This window comes from Hyperolius riggenbachi, chromosome 2 (genome assembly GCF_040937935.1).
Source record: "Hyperolius riggenbachi isolate aHypRig1 chromosome 2, aHypRig1.pri, whole genome shotgun sequence".
NCBI classification, from domain to species: Eukaryota; Metazoa; Chordata; class Amphibia; order Anura; family Hyperoliidae; genus Hyperolius; species Hyperolius riggenbachi.
Window position 1 is genome coordinate 200,043,725 of NC_090647.1, and position 21,463 is coordinate 200,065,187.

The following is a 21,463-nucleotide window of genomic DNA, read 5'->3' on the forward strand; positions in this document are numbered from 1 at the left end:
AAGCATGCCAGCCTTGGATTTCAGCCGCCAATACTTCTCTTGTCTACTTATGCATCATTTGTTTGTGTACTTTTTGATTATCTATCTGAAACCACCCTGCATGAGGTGGCTTTGCATATAAACCTTGTTGTTTGTGTAAAGCTCTGTAACAGCACTGAAATCAGAAAAAAAAAAAAAAGAAAATGTTTTCTTTCTCTGCATGATATTGCTTTATAGAACTGTTCTTCAAAATGGCATAAAATAAAAACATACCACCATGAGTATGCATTACATCTGTTCGATTGTGCTGCATCAGAATAATGCTGGCTTGAGAAATCATATTTATTTTTATTTTATTTTTAACTTGTGATCATATACAAAGAGATACACCTGTACTGTTGATTCAGTTAACATTGAATAAAATCACTGAAATATATTTTTTTCTTAATGACAGGTAATAAACTATAATTACTATTATGCCCTAAATGGATGGCTGCTGCTGTGCCCCTGGTGGCTGTGCTTTGATTGGTCGATGGGCTGCATACCTCTTATTAAATCTCTCAGCGATTTTCGGATAATGGCACCAGCAGCACTTTGGTTCTGCTTGTTTGGCTTAATGTACCAGGCTTTATTCTCCAATAATGGCCAAACGAGAAGGTGAGTTCTCTGTGTATTTCAAATAATGGCAGCATGGCTTTTTCGATCAGTAGGGTGCCAGGAGCCCATGAAACTGCATTTCTAGACACTGTTAATAATCAGTAAAATCACTTTATTGCTTTATTTGATAACATATACTGTTGTCTGGCTCAGCTTCTGAATAGTGTGCCATGCCAGTATATGTCTGGCCTTCATGACCATTAACGTAATATGGGCTTCCTTTCTTTGTCCTTTCCCAAAAAACCTCTTACTACCTGACTCATGTAGGATGATGATACCATAATTTGCACATGAACTTCTACCCATTACTGAGCTCCCGAGATCTATATTGGAACATGGCAATTGGATCACTATGCATAAAAGACAGACAAAGTCATACTGGTACAAGTGGGGGAAAAAAGATTTAGGGGGGGGGGATTTCTTTTGGAGGAAGGTTCTAAGACATGGCAAAATCTAGTTTTTGCTGTTTGCCTAAGTTTATAGGAACTATAATGACCTCATTGTAAATTCATTTAACACATGTTTATTGTCTTTTTGGCATTTTTTGTGATTATACATATACACTATAAAGAAACATATAAGAGTGAACAGAGGTGCCAAAAGGCTAAAAAGATATAAAATGTTTAAAACGTGGAAGTGGTGGAGGTGGACTCTTACCCACTCCAAAGGACACGACAGAAGGAATGTGTAACAAAAGTTTTATTCATACACACTACAATTTTTGCAACGCGTTTCATGGGCGTGACCCCGCTTCATCAGGCAGTCAGGCAGGAGTATACAGCTGTGGGTCAGAGACAACTGGATTTTAGACACAGCATGTAACATATGTATACAAAAATTAAGTCATAAAGACAGCTGGTTTTCAGAACATAATATTAAAAATAAATACAAACTAGTAAATAATAACCTTGCAGTTATAAAGAATTATAAAGAAACCTTGCAATTATAAAGAAACAATACACATATGGTTTAAAAGACTCATTGGAAAACAAATCAAGTGCTTATAAAAGCAATTAGGCAAAGTTCACAGTGGTGTGTTGCATTGCGATGTAACTGACGTTTTGTAGCATGTCTTACCACACTGCAATGCACCACCTTTGTGTAGAGGGTGCGGTATAATGGCGTGCGGCATCTCAATGCACTGCTTGCAGTTTCTTACCGCAAAATGCACAAGTTAACAGTAAAGCATACTTTTCAGTGACCATATGCTTCACTGTATGCCACACAACAGTCAGGTAATAATGTACTGTCTGCTTTTACATTCCGTTGTGTTCCTATTTTACAGGCAACGTCCCACTGTGAACCTAGCCTGAGATAGTGAACACCCCAGCCCACATCAAACATTTATTACACATGTAAAAAGGAGATTATATACAGGTATCATCCTGATGTTGCCTGGGAAGATGCTACTGGAAATCAGCCTAGAATACCAGAGGCCTGCAGTTGCGTGTGAGCCACAAAAAGTGCCAGCCTCCATGTGCCCTGCAGTGTGACCGCGCACACGGCATACAATGGCACACATTGCCTGATACGTGTTCTGGAGATAGTGACATGATTATTGGTAGCCTCTTACCATGTCATACCTGGTTGGTACCTATGTATAATCTGATTTATCTGATTTCCAGACTTTTCCGGTTGGACTAAGCATAGCATGACATTTTACTATATTATTTGGCCTCTGATGAAGTGACCTGGGAATCATGAAACACATTTCAGACAAAAGTCTATGCTAATTCAGTTTTCACTGTGCAAACTTTTACCCTGACGTATTTGTGAAGCAACAAGAATCAGCAGCTGATGCACTGAAACCCATTCAGGAGTTTGTGTGGTATACACTCTTAAGATATAATTTAAAGCTAATCTTTCTAGTTTAGAGTCGGGGTACAACCTCGATCTAAGTGGGGGGTTAGAACCATGTGTTATCTGGCTGAAGCACATGGTGTCAGAGGTCAGGGTGTAACTTCATCCGCTGCAGCTCAGGTCTTATTTTGCCATGTTTTTGGTAGTTTGGCGGGAGGAGTTTTTTTGGATTCAGTTAGGTAGCTCTCCGGGATCTGGAGGTTCCAGGATTTGAGTAGGGAGAGTCCCTGTTCCAAATTGTTGATTATATGGGTCTTCCCATTTCTGATTAGGATTAGTTTAGTGGGGAATCCCCATTTATAGGGTAGCTGGCTCTCTCTCAGAAATCTTGTTACTGGCGTCAGTGATCTTCTCTTCATCAGAGTATATTGAGACAGATCAGAGTATAGCTGAATGTCTTTATATGGGTCCGGCAGGTGCTTATGTTGTTTCATATAGAGCATCAGGGCTTCTTTTACATGGAAGAATTGAAAACATGCGATCGCATCACGCGGGATCTTTTCCTGTAGATAGGCTGGCTTAGGAAGCCTGTGGGCTCTCTCTATGGTGTATTCAACCTCTGAAAAGCACGGTAAAGCAGATTTAACTAATTGTATGACGTCTTCTTTCAGATGGCTGTTGTCTATAGATTCATTAATGCCTCTGAATTTGACATTGCACCTGCGATTGCAGTCTTCTAGGTCTGCCATCTTCATTTTCATGGATTCGTTTTCAGTTAGGTTGTGATCTATGGCTTTTACCGGTTTATTGTGCTCAGAGATTAGCTTAGATATTTGTGACTCATTGTCAGCTACTCTGTCCCCTAGTAAGCTAATAGACTGCTGGATAGAGTTTGTGATGTCTGAAAAGCTTTTGGTCAGGGATGTAAGCCTGTGAGACGTTTTGCTCTGAGGCAGGGAAAGTGGAGAAATCAGGGTCAGCTTCTGTGTCTGCTTGTGCCCGCTTGTCAGCCTGTCCTACCTTATCTGTCGTTTGGGTGTCATTCAGGCGAGCTCTTGATTTTGCTGGGCTTCTGCAGGTAGGAGAGGAGGTATCTTGTCCCGAGTCCTCCGTGTCATAGGCCTGTGTAGAGGATCTGTGCAGTGCTGCTTTGTCTGCGCCTGCAGCGGTGAGCTGGGAGCCGGCGCCATCTTTCCCTGCACGCTCATATCTAGCTTGTCGCTGTGAGAACATGTCGGGGATCTTCTGCAACTTAGGCGGGTTTTTCTTCCGCTTGTTTGTCCCCTCCGTCTCCATCTCCTCCTCCGTCAAGTTTGGGTGAATTTCGCCGCTGTGTGGCATGTTTTTAGCCGCTTTTGTGTAGCTGCTATGCGGAGCTCTGTGATCAGGCGTCCACCATCAGCGCGCGCTGGCCACGCCCCCAATTTAAAGCTAATCTTTACTGCATCTCTGTTCCACCAAATCCTTTAACCCACATGTGTATTGTGTTTTTATATTGCAGTTAAATATGGCTGTTACAGGATAGTCTTATTGGTGTACTTTTTCCTTTCTCTAACTTGTATTAGTTATTTCATGCTAATGTTGCTCATTTTAATGATGCTATTTCAGTTATAAAGGTGTAGTACTCAGTTGAGCAGCCAGAAACCTTTTTGGGAGACATTCTCCCAGCTAAAGAAAAAAAATACCTCTGGGTAGATGTGAAGAGAACCACAATTGAAGTGCAGGACTTGCAGTCTGCAGATGTATGGTTTTGCATACATAACTAGGCTACCAATACCATCCTATTATTCCAGTATTTGGACCATTTGGTTTGTTGGCACAGACAATCACACAGCTCTGAGGTCTGGTCAAAAGTCTCAGCTCACTCATCTACCCACACGTCCCAGTATTCCGATGCCTTCATACTGTTAAAGCCCTCTTTATTAGAATGTGAATCTTATTGCCGGAGAAGAGAGCATGACCATTCCAAGCCTGTTTGAATCAGCTCTCACTGCAGTGATGTATTGTCTAGACTTTTTGCTGCCTTAAAAATGTTTAACCCTCGGTAAAGCTAGGTAGTTAGCCAGGTATAGTTGCCCCCAGTATAGGTAGCTAGTATACTTGCCCCCAGTATAGGTAGCTAGTATACTTTCCTCCAGTATAGGTAGCTAGTATAGTTGCCCCCAGTATGGGTAGCTACTATAGTTGCCCCAGTATAGCTAGTGTAGTTGCCCCAGTATAGCTAGTGTAGTTGCCCCAGTGTAGCTAGTGTAGTTTCCACAGTATAGCTAGTATAATTGCTCTAGTATAGTTGCCCCAGTATAGGTAGCATAGTTGCCCCAGTATAGGTAGCATAGTTGCCCCAGTATATCCAGTATAGTTGCCCCAGCATAGCTAGTATAGTTGCCCCCAGTGCCTGGCTCCCCCCCCCCCCCCCTCCCTCCCAGGGGCTGCTGCTCTGTTACCTTCAGAGGCCACTTCCTGTATGTCCCCCCCCCCCCCCGCTCTCTTCCATCATAGAAGATGTCCTTCAATCACAGCAGCGAGACCCGGCTGCTGTGCTGAGGAAACAGAATAGCAGTTCCTTTCCTTTATATCGCCATTACCAGGGGAACTGCTATTCTGTTTTCTCTGCGCTGCTGTGACTGAAGACCTCTTCTCTTCTATGACGGAGGAGAGGGGGAGGGGACATACAGGAAGCGACCGCCAGCTCACAAGATAAGAGCAGCGGCCGCTGGGGAGGGAGGGGGGAGCAGGCATTCGGGGACACTACACTAGCTATATCGTGTCCGGGGGGGGAGGGGGTGCAGGTAGGATGTCGCCCCAGGGTCCATGCCGCCTGAAGTTCTTGCACGATGAAAGTCTGCCAGGGGAGAATGTAGTAGAGCCTGACTGTGTACCCCTATGATTAAATGCTTGAGGAATGGAGTGACAAACACCCCACTTTGGTGAAGTTGGGTCCACCCAATGGGCAGAGGCTAAAAATGGGCTGGATGCTGGAGGTCTGTGGATGGAGCAGAGCGAGAAAGGTGAGGGGCAGCCCAGCACGCAAGTGCAAAGACATTGCTGAAGTTCCTGTAGAAGGTATAAGGAGATAATGAGCTAGAGTTTTTACTCCCAGGACATAATTCCAAACTTGTCAATAAAATCAACCACTAGCAAACAAGAAAATGCTCAAAATATTTGATAGTTATTTTTCAATCGCAGAGTGCTGAAAAGTTATTTTAAATAGAAAATTGAAAAAAAAAATCTCCTATGAGAAAACTAAGGAGAAAACATTTATTGCATATGGGCCAAGGAGAGGTATGATATTGTGGAGAGCTAGAGATCACCACTCCAAGTGATCCAAGACAACGAGTGTACACCTGGTAGTGTGTGGGTGTGTGATATGAAAGCTAGGGGCTAACACAGGCATGGGCAAACTCGGCCCTCCAGCTGTTACGGAACTACAACTCCCACAATGCATTTGCCTTTATGAGTCATGACTGTGGCTGTCAGACTCCTGCAATGCATTGTGGGACTTGTAGTTCCGTAACAGCTGGAGGGCCAAGTTTGCCCATGCCTGGGCTAACACATGCTAACATTACTTCTGTTTCATGGCCACAGTCCTGAGAAGGTCTGGCACAGTGCTATCCACATAGCCCTCCCTTCTTGAAGAGACAGTTGCAGCCTGCCAGTGAGCACCAAGCCAAAATAAAGGGGAAAATACAAGAAAAAAAGTAAAGCCATACCAAAATTATGCCATTTGCCCCAATAAATGCTGTAAAAAGTTATATGTACAAAATAAGATATTTGTTGCCATACATTAGAAAATTATTATGATCTCCAACTTCCCTGCCCCTGCCTCCTAATCAGTATTATTCATTGCCTAATAATTAGCATTGTTCGTTTTTATTTGTTTTTTTTCCAGAATCCTCACTATGGGAATGGGATTTCTGATTATACCCTTTCTTCCAGCAAGTAATTTATTTTTCAGAGTTGGATTTGCTATTGCTGAAAGAGTCCTGTATCTACCTAGTGTTGGTTATTGTATGTTACTTACATATGGCTATAGCAAAGTATGTAGGCAGCTCAACAGAAAGGTAAGCATCTTAATATCCTGATATCCCAAAACTAAAATAATAGGAATAATAGGAACAAATAATTTTGTTTTTTAGTGAATACTGGCTGAAGTACAGTATGTGGCAAATTTATTATTTTCTGTGAAGCTTTACAAATTCCAAGACACAAATGGGTGAGAGAACCCTGCCCTTGCGAGCTTACAATGCAAAGGAATAGGGAGGAAAAAAGAGGTGGGGTAATAGACAATATTTATGCCTAGAGACAGTCTGTTTTTGGTTTATATTTAAATGCACTCTAAGAAACTCTGGTGGAGGCGCCCTTAAGAATAACTATCAACTATGAACTATTATATAGATAAGCAATATATAGTCTTACCTTCTTAGGACAAACCAAGCTTAACAGAAAGTATTTATTCATGCACATAAGACAACACATTTCACGGGTTCTGACCCGATTCTTCAGGTCAATAAAAAGTGCCTCAGCTGCTAATGATCATGAGTGTGAGTGCCTCTATTCACTATATTTAAACACAGGTGAGCAATATGGGGAAGAGGCCTGAGATCTGCCACCGCTCTTTAACTTGCAGGTAACATTAGTGGTGGGACGGGGTCTGGAGACTGGCTGCCCCCACTGCCATATTTCAATATGAAGCCGAAGGTCTCCTTTTAGCATGGGGGAGATGGTAAATTTGGTTCAGCCCATGCATACATCAGTTGCATAATTTGCTGACTGTCTGTGCTCTGCAGACCAGAATAATTGCAGGTTCTGATTGATGAGTTAGCATTGCCTTTCCATGTGTGTTTTTGCATTTAATTAAGTTAGTAGTGGTGGGTGGTTTCTCTGGTGGTGAGGGCACTGGTAGGGCTGCCCATTCTAGCCTCTGAGGTGTAGCATGCTTTTGGGGGTCCCGAGCGGCAGCAGAATATTTGTTGGAATAGATTTATAATTCGAAAGTACTACAAAATCTCTAATCTCAAATTATTATCTTTTATATTATTTATATTTCATTATATGTGTGTTTATTATATTGTTATATAAATGATAACAAAAGTTACAGAAAAATAGCTGTTGGGATAAGCTTACAATTATGAAATGCTATGAAATCTAGTATCTGAAATTTATTAGCTTTAATGCTAGGGGTTCAACTACATATCAAGCTATCCAGACTAGTGATGCATTTTGTTGTAATGTTGGGGGGAGGGGGGACGCAAAGCAGCACCCAGTGGAGTGTCACCGATCAGGCAGGGTGAATGGGGGGAACAATGCGGTCAGTCAATGCGGTCAGCCAAGTCAATCGGCCAGTCTGATTGGAATCGAGCGGAAGATAAGGAGCGCCCGTGGGGACAAGCGGGAATCGATCCGGCCACCCGCGGGGACGTGGGGGGGAGTCGATCCGGCGGCTAATCGAGCTGCCAGGTCGACTTGTGTATGCCGAGCATTAGTGGTAAATCCTTTTGCAGACAGTTACAGTGCAGTGAAAAATGATTTATCCATATCATGGTTCTGGATGTAACTTCTTTAGCACACTGAAATGCATAAAGGTGGCCATACATGATTTAACCAGAACTATCGATCGATTTTCATGTTTGTTTGTTTGTTTTTATAACCATTAATCGATTCACTAGAAAAAATGAGAAATAATTTTTTTCTCTTTTGATCAAGAAAAAACATGAATTATTTTTATATATTTTTGATAAATATCTGATTGGCTGTGTTGAAGAAAATCAAATAGAAAAATGTTTAATTTTTGGAAAAATCTATCATAATTGTGTGGTAGATTGGCTCTGTTTTTCAAAATATTCGATCTAGCATAAAAATCGATCAGAAGAAAAATAAACTTGCATTGTATGTGGCTACCTTAAAGTGTACCCGAGGCGACATGTGACACGATGAGATAAACGTCCAGGCCTTTTTACTTGTTTTATTTTTCTGCCTGAAATAGTTAATTTCTAGGCTTAGAAGTGACAGATTCTGGCTTGTCAGTACCTTGTCGGGAATATAGTAAACATCACTGATAAGCAAATTACAGCCATAATAGTTTTCCTGGCAAAATACAACTTCTAAGAGCAGGGGGAGATAAAATACATTAACTAATGACCTTTTTCTAACTGTAGGACACTTAATAGGCTGCCACTGATTAGAGACAGTCACTCTATGTTGTAAATGTTTAAGTATAAAAGAAAACCATGGGATACTTTAAAGTCATTTTTACGAGTAGTAGGATAAATATAATTGTTTATCTCATCGGTTTATTTTCACCTCGGGTTCAATTTAAGTCTGCATTTAGTAACCATCCTCACATTGGTAGGTGGCAAAAAATTTAAACTCTCTAACAAACATCATTATTCTAAATTTATATTAGGCGTAGACATGGATGGTGAAAATTTCCTTTGGTTCTTTTGCAATCATATCTACAAACCTGTAGCAAGAACCTTTAAAAAAATGTCCCAGAAGTGGGTGCATGCTCATGAATGCAATCATGACAAGAGCCCTCAGTATGGTTCTGTATCCAAACAAAGGTCACAAAGTTTGCCAGTTAATATAACAGAATACTAATAACTCTTAAGGCCTGGGACCCACTCCAGATCACCAAAAGCACTGCACCAGTGGAGCCCTATGGGAGTGGTTCCAGTCGCAGCATTGCATCAGTGGCTGTAGTAGCCAATTTGTGATCACCCCAAGAATCGCAGTCACATTTCAGCACATCTGTGATTTCCTAAGTTCCTGTAGTGGGTCCCAGGCCTAAATGCAGAGTTATTTGTATTGTTCATGATCACCAGCTCAGGAGAACTTCAGTAAATAGATTGTACGTATGGTGTGAAAATGAAGGCATTCTATAATTTATTTCAGTGTTGAATGACTCACAGCTTTTGAGTTTTTTGTTTTTTTAAATAAAGAAACTTGTGACTCTCGCTGTATTGGGACTTCTGGCCATAAATGTCTTGCGCTGTGTCCATCGAAGTAACCAGTGGAAGTCAGAAGAACTTCTCTTTCAAAGTGCCCTTTTTGTGTGTCCACTAAATGCTAAAGTAAGTTTGAGTGTTATCTAATAGACAGACTTTTTTTTTCTTTCATTTTAGTGACCCTGTATTTTAAACTAAAAGTGTTTTGATTTTAAAGTCTTAAACTGCTGAGCTGAATGTAGGTCAGGAATCTAGAACTGGCTGAATATAATTTGCGGTTTCTCTCTGTGTACCCCGGGAGCCCAGGGGTGCTGTATCATGCAAAGGAAAGGAGATCTCTGTCCTGTTCCTTTCCTCTCCCACAGCTAAACATACTGCATATTTGGCTTTAAAGCACTACAGCAATATGCCTTTCAAAATGTAGTGCAGGGGTAGACTGGATATGCTGGTTGAAAAATTTAAGTAGATACTAAATGGCTTGTTTAATCAAGCAAAGCAAATATGTTTAACAAAATGCAGTAGAATATTTAATTTACTAAAATCACCATTGGTGAAAGGTTAATTCTATCTAGGTAATGCTGGTTCCACTGTGGACATTCCATATAAACTTATTCACTACATTTCATGCCACAGAACCCCATGCAACACATAATTCTGTTTGGTATAACTGGTTAATCATACACCCAAGTATATTCCTACAAAAGCCCTATCTTCATACAAGAATTGATGTGGTTTTGACGGCAGAGGGTAGTCACACCAAATATGGATTTGATGTTGATTTTTCTTCTGTTAGGGCCCTTTCACACCAGAGGGATTTTTCGGCGTTTTAACGCCACGGCCGAAGTTGGCGTTTTGCTAGGTAAAAGAAAGTCCATAGACTTTCATTTTACCTTTCACATCTAACTCGGCGTTTTGGAGCGTTGCGTTTCAACGCTCCCCAGGAGCTTTTTCAGGGCTGTTTACAGCCGAAGTTGGCTGTTGGCGTTTCAATGATAGTCAATGGAAAACGCCAACTTCAGCGTTTTCAAAGCCTTTTCAAAGCGTTTTACAGCTATCTTGTTCACTTATTTTTATAGAAGAAAAAAAAAAAGGACGTTTTCATATGGGCTGTAAAACTCTTTGAAAACGCTTTGAAAACGCTATGTATTGGCGTTAAGCAAAAGGCTGACTTTCAGCCTTTTCTACCGCAGCCTCTGGTGTGAAAGAGCCCTTAACTCACTTAGCATTGTGTAAATAGTATATATTAACAGAATTTATATCAAGTGGCTTTCCTTCAGATCCTCTGCCTCTAATACTTTTAGCCATAAATCCTGAACTAGCATGCAGCAGATCAGGTGCTTCTGAAATTATTGTCAGATTGGACAAGTTAAGCTGCATGCTTGTTTCTGGTGTTATTCAGACACTACTGCAGCCAAATAGATTAGTAGAGGTGCCAGGCAACTGGTATTGTTTAAAAAGGAAGTATGGCAGCCACCATATTCTTCTCGCTTCAGTTGTCCTTTAAAGTTGATGATATGCATTTAAGGATAATATGACTTCTAAAACATTAATAGCAAGTTGAAATAAAACAAATGTAATCATTTACAGGTACATTACAATGTGGGCAAAAATTTAGCAGATCGTGGCCATCAAACAGATGCAATTACATTCTACAGAGAGGCTGTAAGGTAACATACTTTTTATTTTGCTTTTTTCATTCTCTATTAACACGTTTATTGGAGTAAACACCTGCATCCATACAGCATCACCATACAACTCATTTTACTGCTTGCAAACCTTGGGATTCAACAAAACTGGGAGCACTAATAATACACTGCATGCAATCATACAGGAAAGGTTCCCAAAGCTACTCATTACAGAACGTTCCCATTTTAGTCATGGTTTATTGCATGCTGTGATACCATCTACCGTGTCACCTGCACAAAAACTGGATATTGTTTTAAAATGGCTGGCTCTCAGAGACACCAAGTACAGCCAAATAAGTAAATTGGCATTCTGTGTAAGCAGAAGAATAGCTAATATTCAGTCCAGTGTCAGACTGCTTCATTATCGTTGTATTTGTGTCTGCCTGCTCTACTCCTTCATGCTTATTTCACAGCTTTTTCCTGCCAATTATGATGTGTTTTATAAAACACTGACACTTTACCACAGTGCTTTTATAGAGTACATGATCATGTCACTTACTGTCCTTCACAGGAACGTACAAGCTAATGTCCCATAATAGACCAGGTCTGATGTCACAAACCTAGTCCAAGGCCAATTTGAGAGAAAACGGAGCTTTAACCCTGATACCATACTGCTTTATGGCAAGAGTGTTAGCCATTTTGCCCCATGTTGACCAATCATGTGCTAAAGAGGGAGGATTGGTTACACATAGTGGAGTTTTGGTTTGAGATGTGTGCTTAGCATAAAATGAAGCACAATAGGGTTGATTCACAATGGTTACTTATTTTTCACCTTAACTGTAAGGAGTGCTAATGCAGGAGATAAACAAATAAGGAGAGATAGTTCATGAGATAAACAGATAAGGAGAGCTAAACCATGATTTAAATCAGTTAAGGAGAGTTATACTACACTTTATAGTTAAGGAGAGTTATACAATGAATTAAGTCAGTTAGGGAGCGCTAAACCATGAGTTAAGTCAGTTAAGGAGTGCTAAAACGTGAATTAAGTTAGATAAGGAGAGCTAAACCAGTGGTTCCCAACCTTGTCCGGCCCGGGGAACACTTTCTGACCATATTTTTCTCGGGAGGGGGGGGGGGGGGGGGGGGTGTTGGTTGGGCGACCTAGTGGACAGTGCTGTGCTATGGGGGGGGGGCTGCATAGCTAGCATAGTTGCCCCAGTATAGGGAGTTTAGTTGCCCCAGTATGGTTAGTATAGTTACCCCAGTATAGTGCCCCAGTATAGCTAGTATAGTGCCCCAGTATAGCTAGTATAGTCCCAGTATGGATAGGTAGTGCCCCATTATAGCCAGTAAAGTGCCCAGTATAGCTAGTATAGGGCCCAGTATAGCTAGTATAGTGCCCAGATAGCTAGTATAGTGCCCAGATAGCTAGTATAGTGCCCAGTATAGCTAGCATGGTGCCCAGTATAGCTAGCATAGTGCCCAGTATAGCTAGCATAGTGCCCAGTATAGGTAGGTAGTGCCCAATATAGGTAGGTAGTGCCCCAGTATAGTGCCCAGTATAGCTAGTATAGTTGCCCCCAGTATAGCTAGTTTAGTTGCCCCCAGTGTAGGTAGTTTAGTTGCCCCCAGTATAGCTAGTTTCGTTGCCCCCAGTATAGCTAGTTTAGTTGCCCCCAGTATAGCTAGTTTAATTGCCCCCAGTATAGCTAGTACAGTTCCCCCCAGTATAGATGCCCAGGAGGGGGGAAGCAGCGCTAGAAGGAGGGGCAGTGGAGGCACCGGTGGGGAGGGTGGACATATCCCCCCCTCCCTCACCTGGGACCCCTCCTTCTGCCTCTCTCCCCCTCCATTTAGCGGTGGCAAGTGCGGGCTTGGCGTCGAGGAGACATGCAGAGAATTACCACTTCCACGTTCCAAGCGCCGGCAACGGCATATCGTCACAGATCTCCGCCTTCAATGCCGCCCACTGTGCTTCCGCTAAACAGGAAGCACAGTGAGCGACATTGAAGGCGGAGATCTGACGACATGACGCTGCCGGCGCTTGGAACGCGGAAGTGGTGAGTAATTCTCCGCATGCCTCCCCGCCGCCGAGCCGCACTTGCCACCGCTAAATGGAGGGGGAGAGAGGCAGAAGGAGGGGTCCCAGGTGAGGGAGGGGGGGATATTTCCCCCCTCCCCACCGCTGCCTCCACTGCCCCACCTTCTAGCGCTGCTTCCCCCCTCCGGCGCCCTACAGTAGGTACAGGTCTGGCGAGAGGCCAGACCTGTACGGCACACAGGCACACCGGTTGAAAAACGCTGAGCTAAACAATGAATTAAGTCCGTTAAGGAGAGCTAAATCATGAGTTATGTGATTTAAGGGGCCTGATTCACAAAGCTTTTCTGTTGCATTATCTCACCTTATTTATTGACTCCCAATTTATCTCTCCTTAACTCATGATTTACCTCTCCTTATCTAACTTAACTCATGGTTTAGCTCTCCTTATTTGACATAACTCATGGTTTAGCTCTTCTTATTTGACATAACTCATGGTTTAACTGCTTGCCGACCACGTCATGCCGATTGGTGTGGCTGCGGCAGCAGCCCCAGGACCGCCTAACGCCGATCGGCGTAAAGTCCTGGGGCTTCATTTTGCAGGATATCGCGCTGTGCGCGCATCTCCTGCTTGGTAGGCGGATCTCCGCCTTCAGTCTCCCAGTGTCGATCACCGCCCGGAGACTGTTAGATGGCGAAACCACATCTAATTACCTCGTACAGCGCTGCTTTCTAAGGCAGCGCTGTACTGGGGACAGCCATGTGACACGGCTGTCCCCTCCATAGGCTGGGGAGTGATCCACTGTCATAGGCTGAAGCCTATGACAACTGATCACGCTGATTGGCTGGCAGGGGGAGGGAGCGGGATAAAAATACACAAAAAATACACAAATATATTAATAAAATAATAACATAAATATTTATGTAAAAAAAAACAAAAACAAACATTGGGGGAGCGATTAGACCCCACCAACAGAGAGCTCTGTTGGTGGGGAGAAAGGGGGGGAAGGATCACTTGTGTGGTGAGTTGTGTGGCCCTGCAGCGAGCCCTTAAAGGACAACTAAAGTGAGAGGGGTATGAAGGCTGCCATATTAACTGCCTTTTAAGCAATACCAGTTGCCTGGCTATCCTGCTTATCCTCTGCCTTTAATACTTTCAGCCATATACCCTGAACAAGCATGCAGCAGATCAGGTGTTTCTGACATTATTGTCAGATCAGACAAGATTAGTTGCATGCTTGTTTCTGGTGTAATGCAGACACTACTGCAGCCAAATAGATCAACAGGGCTGCCAGGCAACTAGTATTGTTTAAAAGGAAATAAAAATGGCGGCCTTCATACTCTTCTCACTTCAGTTGTCCTTTAAAGCTGCAGTGGCCATTTTTGTGTAAAATGGCCTGGTCTTTGGTGGGGGTAAAGCCTGTGGTCCTGAAGTGGTTACCTCTCCTTAACTTTTTATCTCATGAAAAATCTCTCCTTATTTGTTTATCTCATGCATTAGCACTCCTTAAGGTAGCCATACACTGGTCCATTTGCCATCAGATTCGACCAACAGATAGATCCCTCTCTGATCGAATCTGATCAGAGAGGGATCGTATGGCTGCCTTTACTGCAAACAGATTGTGAATCGATTTCAGCCTGAAACCGATTCACCATCTGCTGAGCTGCTGCTGTCGCCTCCCCCCCCCCCCCCCCCCCACATACATTACCTGAAGCCTGGTCCCGGGCATCTTGTCCACATCGGCTCCCGGCTGGCATCTTCTCCCATCACCTTCCGCATCACGACATCCGGCACCCGCGTATAACTTTCTGTCACTCCAGTGACAGCGGAAGTACAAATAGAGCGCCCTCTATTTGTACTTCCGCTGTCACCGCAGTGACACAGGAAGTTATACACGGATGCCTGCCGTGATGCGGAAGGTGATGCGGAGAAGATGCCAGCCGGGAGGTGATGCGGAGAAGATGCCGGGAGCCAGCTTCAGGTAATTTATACCTGCGTCGATCGTACGCCACTAGCGACGCGCTCCCTACCCGCGGGCGATCGACGGTAATTTCCTGCACGGAGCGATCAACGGGATCGATCTATTTCGGGATGAAATAGATCGAAATTTAGCGTTTAGCGTGATTGATGTGACAGCAGATTCAATCCCAGTGATCGAATCTGCTGTCGATCGGCGGGTAATCGGCTAGTGTATGGCTGGCTTTATAGTTAAGGTGTGTTTTCGCTGTGCCTTTTCAAGGTTAAAAAGGTAAGGATATGGGGCTGAAGATCTTTTACTTGTAGTGTATCACTATTCAGGGTAAAACAGTGCTTTCTTGCAACAATGTATTTACAGTTATAAGTTCCTTCACAGATGCGATCAAGTCAGCGTGTGTGTATTCAAAATCCAGCTTACATACTGCTGTGCCACACTTCCATTACAGATACACAAGGGCTTTTATACTTTTTTTTTTTTTTTTTTAAGGAGAATGAGCTGAACAAGGTGATTCCTTTTTTTACACCATTTTGGCTAACTTGCATATCCAGAACCACTGCATGCTCAATAAAAGAACCTACAGGCATATTCAAATTTGGAATATCAGATCATTATACTAGTAGCATCAGCCTGGTGTGTAAATTTGTGCTCTACTGGGTAATCTTCTGTCTCCAGCTTTGGCCCAGGAACAATAGAAGTCTGATGGGAAAATACTGTACATTTACCGTATGTTATAAAGTAGTTTGATAATAATACTAAATTATACTGTGATCAAAAAAGGGATCCTACAACCTAATAACCTGAATGAAACAACAGATCAATACCAGAGTGTGACCAATCAAAGTTGAAAATGCATAATAAAACACACTCTATTCAAGATGGGGATGACTTTATTAATAAATATACACATAATCTAATGTAGAACATTGTGTAATGAAATCTTAAAAAAAAATGAAATCCTTAATTCTAGGGTAGAACATTCTATTCCACTGCCATATATAACCCCATTCATTCATACAAGTACACCCACAATAAATGATCACTCGAGTAACAATGATGACCAAACTGGAACAGTTCCAACTCTTCTTGCCAACATGGTGATTCTATCCTAACAAAAAAATAATCAACTGTTATCCATTGGAATTTCTAGGTTGAATCCAAAATATGTGCATGCAATGAACAACCTTGGCAACATACTGAAAGAGAAAGAAGAGCTTAATGAGGCAGAACAACTCTTATCACGAGCTGTCTCCATCCAGTAAGGACAAATTGGTTGTGAGATTTTTATATTTTTTTTATATTCATATTACCAGCCTTATTCAACACATGTTCTTTATAATGTGATTATAGGCCTGATTTTTCAGCTGCGTGGATGAATTTAGGCATTGTGCAGAACAGCCTTAAACATTTTGAAGAAGCTGAAAAAAGCTACTTAACTGCTATCAAATATAGAAAGAAATATCCAGACTGTTACTACAACCTGGGGCGATTGGTAGGTGTCCTGGCTGGCTCCAGCAGAATATCTGCCTATTTTTAGATGTTTTCTGAAAAGTAACATCTGGCTGGTTAGTTCTTCTGATGCACATGGTACTTTTTATTTCTTTTCTGGTGGTTGCTCCTGTCTAATTCACATAGTGTGTGTGTGTGTGTGTGTGTGTGCGTGCGTGCGTGCGTGCGTGCGTGCGTGCGTGTATTTGATATTTAATGCTTGCATATGTTTAAATGTTATCTTATTATATAGTGCAAACTAAGTACCAAAAATGTATATGGCATTTTACAGTTAATTATCACTGCACATTTTACCAATAAAAAGAGAAATTATTGTTCTTTATAAATTCCTTTATATACCCCACCAAGGTATACCTCACCAAGAATTGGTGATACCTTTAAAAAACAAACAAGTGAAAAAAATTGACAAACTTGAGTATTCCTTTCAATTTTCAGCCAAATTGTTCAAACCCCACCTATTTGAAGGAAGTTTTCTCTGGCTTGTGTACCCGAGTTGAACCACAGGTGAAAAACCCATACTTACCTAAGAAGAGGGAAGCCTCTGGATCCTATAGTGGCTCCCCATGCTGTCCTCTGGTTTCCCATAGTCGAGCATTCCCCCCCTCCCCCAAAGTGGTCTGTGCACAAGCGGCTCTGTGCTACTGTCCAGGCACAGCTGTGCCACAGCTTGCGTGGGTGCAACACGCCCATGCTTGTGCCAGAAGTGGAGTGCAGCCCCAATGTTCCGGAGTGTCTGGAGGACAGCGTGGGAAGCCTCTGTAGGATTCAGAGGCTTCCCTTTCTTTAGGCAACCAATAAGCTATAGGTCAGCACTGCCAAACGTTAATGACAGAATTATATTGTAAAATACCACAATATCCTGTGCAACAGGTCAATATAGACAAATGAACAAAAGGACAAAAACCAAAAAGTCGCACCAGGATATGCTAATATGTTACCTTTATTAATCACATGACAGTATTAAAAAATATTTTAAAAAACTTGACGGGGTGTAGTGCGCTAGTTTTCTATCTCAATCCAGGTAGTAGACCTTCTCCACACCATCTCATTCTTTACCGATACAATATCATTTCCTTTTCACATGCTACTTGCTTTCTCCACCTCTCTCTGTTTGTGGAGGTCACTTCTCTAGCTCACTCTTTCCCTCACTGGGATGACTTTTCTATTTGCACTGTGCTCAGTGCAATACATTCCCTCCTATATCTTTGGTGGCTCTCTCTGCACAGCACTTGCACTTTATACATGCGCCGTTGCAGGCGCAGTTGGTTTGCAGTATTGCTCTGCTGCACAGAGTAATATATGTATTGTTGCACTTTATTTCTCTTTTCATTGAACACACGTACTATTTTATGATTGTATATTCTCAAATGTTATTTATGTTGATGGTTGGTGTATTATATGATTATCTATGAGATGTATTTCTATTGGGAGCAATTATTGTCATTATTACCCATATATCCTTGATGGTAGATACAAACATATGCAATTATTGTGGCACTATACATTTTTTATTGCGGCCATACACCGCCCCCTTTACTCTGTTTTTATGTTTTTTTAATACTTTTATGTGATTAATAAAGGTAACCTTATTAGCATATCCTGGTGCAACTTTTTGGCTTCCCTTTCCTTAGGCAAGAATTTGATTTTTCACCCAAGGTTCGCCTCAGGTTCTCTTCAAAAGTCTTTGCTGAAGAGCGTGGCATATTTTCTAACAATGCAGATTTATAGAAATTAAACAGTGATATTTCAATAATATGAATGTATCTGAAAAGTAGAATGCACGAAACTGCATTGCAGCAGATTGGGGTGTGAGAACTGACAACTAAATAGATTACTTTTTCACCATGGGATGGAATCCTTTTCCTCCATTCAAAGACTGAAGTTATGCCTTGTTTGATGAATAATTCTGAATTCTTTTTTAACTGAAGAACTGTTCTGTGATCCAAGCCGCTATTCTGCTCAGCTCCTATCTCTAATTTAAGTTTAACACTAAGGCTGGTTTCACAGTGGGACGTTACAGGCGCACGTTAAAGCAGCCTGTAACGCAGCCCACCGCACAGTAATGAAAAATCAATGGGGCTGTTCACAGTGTGGACGTTGCGTTACATTGTAACGCTGCGTCACAAGACAACGTACTGCATGCAGTACTTTGGACGCGGCTGAGCCGCGTTAGACTGCTTGCACATGCTCAGTAATGTGGGGGAGGAGCGGAGAGCGGCCAGGCACATGGCTAATTAATATTCACTGCACGTTATGACGTGCAGTGTTTACTTCCTGGAGCAGCCGCTCTGTGCGGCGATTGGCCGGCGGGACCACGTGATGCCGCATGCGCACAAGAGTGCGCATCACGGCATCACTGACGCCAGAGTGAGCTGCACAACGCGGCTCACTCTGACGTCCAGATCCAGCACCACCAGGCGTTCCGTTAGGGGGACGTTATGCAACCTTAACGCCCCCTCTAACGCAACGTCCTGGTGTGAAATTAGCCTAAACCACTCTGAGGCAATACGAAAATCTACACCATAAAAGTGTTTTCTGTCTGAAACAGCCTATAGTTCTTTTTCTTTATCACCCTGGAAAATTAAACAGTGATAATGTCACAAAATTTACAATCCATGCACAACCTTTTTTACAGTTTGAAAGTGCTGTAAAGTCTGCAGGATATCGGTTTGAAAAGGTTATCTTGAGCATAAAATGCACTAGTTTAAAACGTAAATAAGAGCAACCAGCTAGGGGTGGTCATATATGTAGAATTCAATCATTTAAGCCATTTAAAAGCAGTGCTCTCAGGTAGAAGTATTTTAAAAGTGCTTTACATGCTTTACATAAACTTGTATATCTGATCTATCTATCTTTCCCATGAGATGCTGACAGAAGGGAGATTGCTGCTGTAGGCATTGCACTTTCACCCGCTCCAGCTAAAGCTATGTACATAGTTTAGAAAATTGTAACCTGAAAATGATTGTTCCCGATTGTTTTGGGTGACCGTTTTTAAGTGCTGTACAAATATTCTTACTGTAGATCACTGCAGAGGGAGGCCAAAGACATCAGGAGACAGCTGTACACATATTTCCTTATTTATTTTATAATGAGAGTTACAAATGACAGTTTTTGACTGTGGAAAATCTTAAGTGTATACATAGATTAGGACATGGAGGGGTGTAGTGCTTCGTGACAGTATGGATGGGATTGAGAGAAGGTAAGAGGAAAGTTTCAGATTCCAGCAGATCAGACATTTTCAACAATGTATTTATGAAAATTAATTTTCTTGGTGCCTGAGGGACTATTACTAAACTTTGTTTTTTTAAAGCAATAAGCCAGAAAACCTCAAGCTCAGATGATATCAAATGATCCCTTGATTATTTCAGCAGATGCACAGCAGCAGGAGTGCAGGAAATGTGGGCGCTTGCAGTCGCTTGGATACTTGGGCGCAAAGTAAATGCTACAGGTGCTATAGCAGTGCACAGTAGACAATTTGGGCGATGGAGGATATAGCCAAAGCACAGGGGGCAGCAGAGATGGCATCAAGGGAGTAAGTGATCTGATGCTCGTCTGTAGGGTGTAGAGTAGTGTTAGGAGTAGGTAGGGGTAGGTTAGGGTTAGGCTTAGACAGTAGTAGGTGTGCGTATTTAGGCATAGTTAGTGGTAGATTACCGTTAGTGATAGTTAAGGGGTTTTATTGTTAGGTTCAGATAGCAGTATGTTAGTGTTAGGAGTATATAGAGGGAGGGTCAGTGTGAGAGGTAAGTTAAAGAGACAATAGAATATCAGTAACATTTCCAATATTCTAATATTTCAATTATCCAGTGCCCAATAATAGAATATGGTAGTATTGCCAATATTCTACTTTCCGCATCACCCGGTGCCCAAATTTACCCGGTACCCTGTTTTGATATACACCATCAGCAGGCATTTTAATGCATCATTTTTATTCTTGCCCATGATCCTTAAATTTGGGGGATACAGTGATACTTGGTCCACACTACAAAACGCTAATGCTAAGTGCTTAGCAAATATGATTGTTCACCGTGATGACTCCCAAAATGCTGCATGCAGTACGTTTGTGATCTTATGCAAATCTCAAAGTTGCAGTGTGAATGCTGCCATAGGGAGACACTGAATTGACCAGCTTTCAAACACCTTATTTTCCAACCTAATTCTTACATACCAAAAATGTTCAGAAACTGTATTTTACATTAAATGATTTGCTATGGTCTATTGCATGTAATTGGACAGAATTCGTCAATTACATTGTGCTACATTCATCAGTTACATTGTGTGAATACAAAAGATGGTTAGTTTAGTGGATGACTCTTTGAATGTTGTGTTATAACTTGTAAGACTGTACTGAATGCAGATCTTCTAATGGTGGGATGATATTTTATTATTAGGGATATAACATTTTGTTTATGTAGATAACCTTAGCATCATTTGTCTTCCTTGCTTCACAAAGTCAACGGTGTATAACAAAGCTCATATTTATTCATTTTGTAATTACACAAAACTACTAAAGTAAAATTCTTTACTAATCAGAAACCAGCTTTCTTGATTTGAAAACGCTATAAACATGACGAAGAGATAGTGTGAGCTTTCTACCAGCTTTTTACCCAAATATTTGAAACTTCCATAATTTTACTCACATTTACACCTGATATGTTTACTTTAAGTTGGATTGCCCTTATTGAAGTGTATTGCCACATGGATAAGTAAATTAAAAACACATTTAATGAAGCCCTTCACAGTACCCTGCTGAATGACTGGGACAGAAAAGCCCCCCTTTGAAGTAATGAAATCCACAACCTATTCGTCTAACATTCAGAATGCTTAATGAATAAAGGTGTTACAGTCAGGAAAGGAAGTTTAGGTTGAAAAGGATTAATTCTTCCAATTAAGAAATTCCAGTAGCTTGTTGTGTTTTTTTTTTTACACAGCACA

At 41.8% G+C, this 21,463-nt stretch overlaps 1 protein-coding gene across 4 annotated transcripts in view; it reads left to right on the top strand.

Moving 5' to 3' along the window:
* The window catches only part of TMTC4 (transmembrane O-mannosyltransferase targeting cadherins 4), a 105,677-nt gene that overhangs the window by 68,434 nt on the left and 15,780 nt on the right, over window positions 1–21,463 (top strand). For all 4 annotated transcript variants that reach the window (XM_068267990.1, XM_068267989.1, XM_068267992.1 and 1 more), the window contains exons 10-15: window positions 434–636; window positions 6,326–6,497; window positions 9,375–9,506; window positions 10,968–11,047; window positions 16,170–16,277; window positions 16,370–16,511. In XM_068267990.1, coding sequence (XP_068124091.1) covers window positions 434–636; window positions 6,326–6,497; window positions 9,375–9,506; window positions 10,968–11,047; window positions 16,170–16,277; window positions 16,370–16,511 — 837 coding nt within the window. The remainder of the gene's footprint in view (window positions 1–433; window positions 637–6,325; window positions 6,498–9,374; window positions 9,507–10,967; window positions 11,048–16,169; window positions 16,278–16,369; window positions 16,512–21,463) is intronic.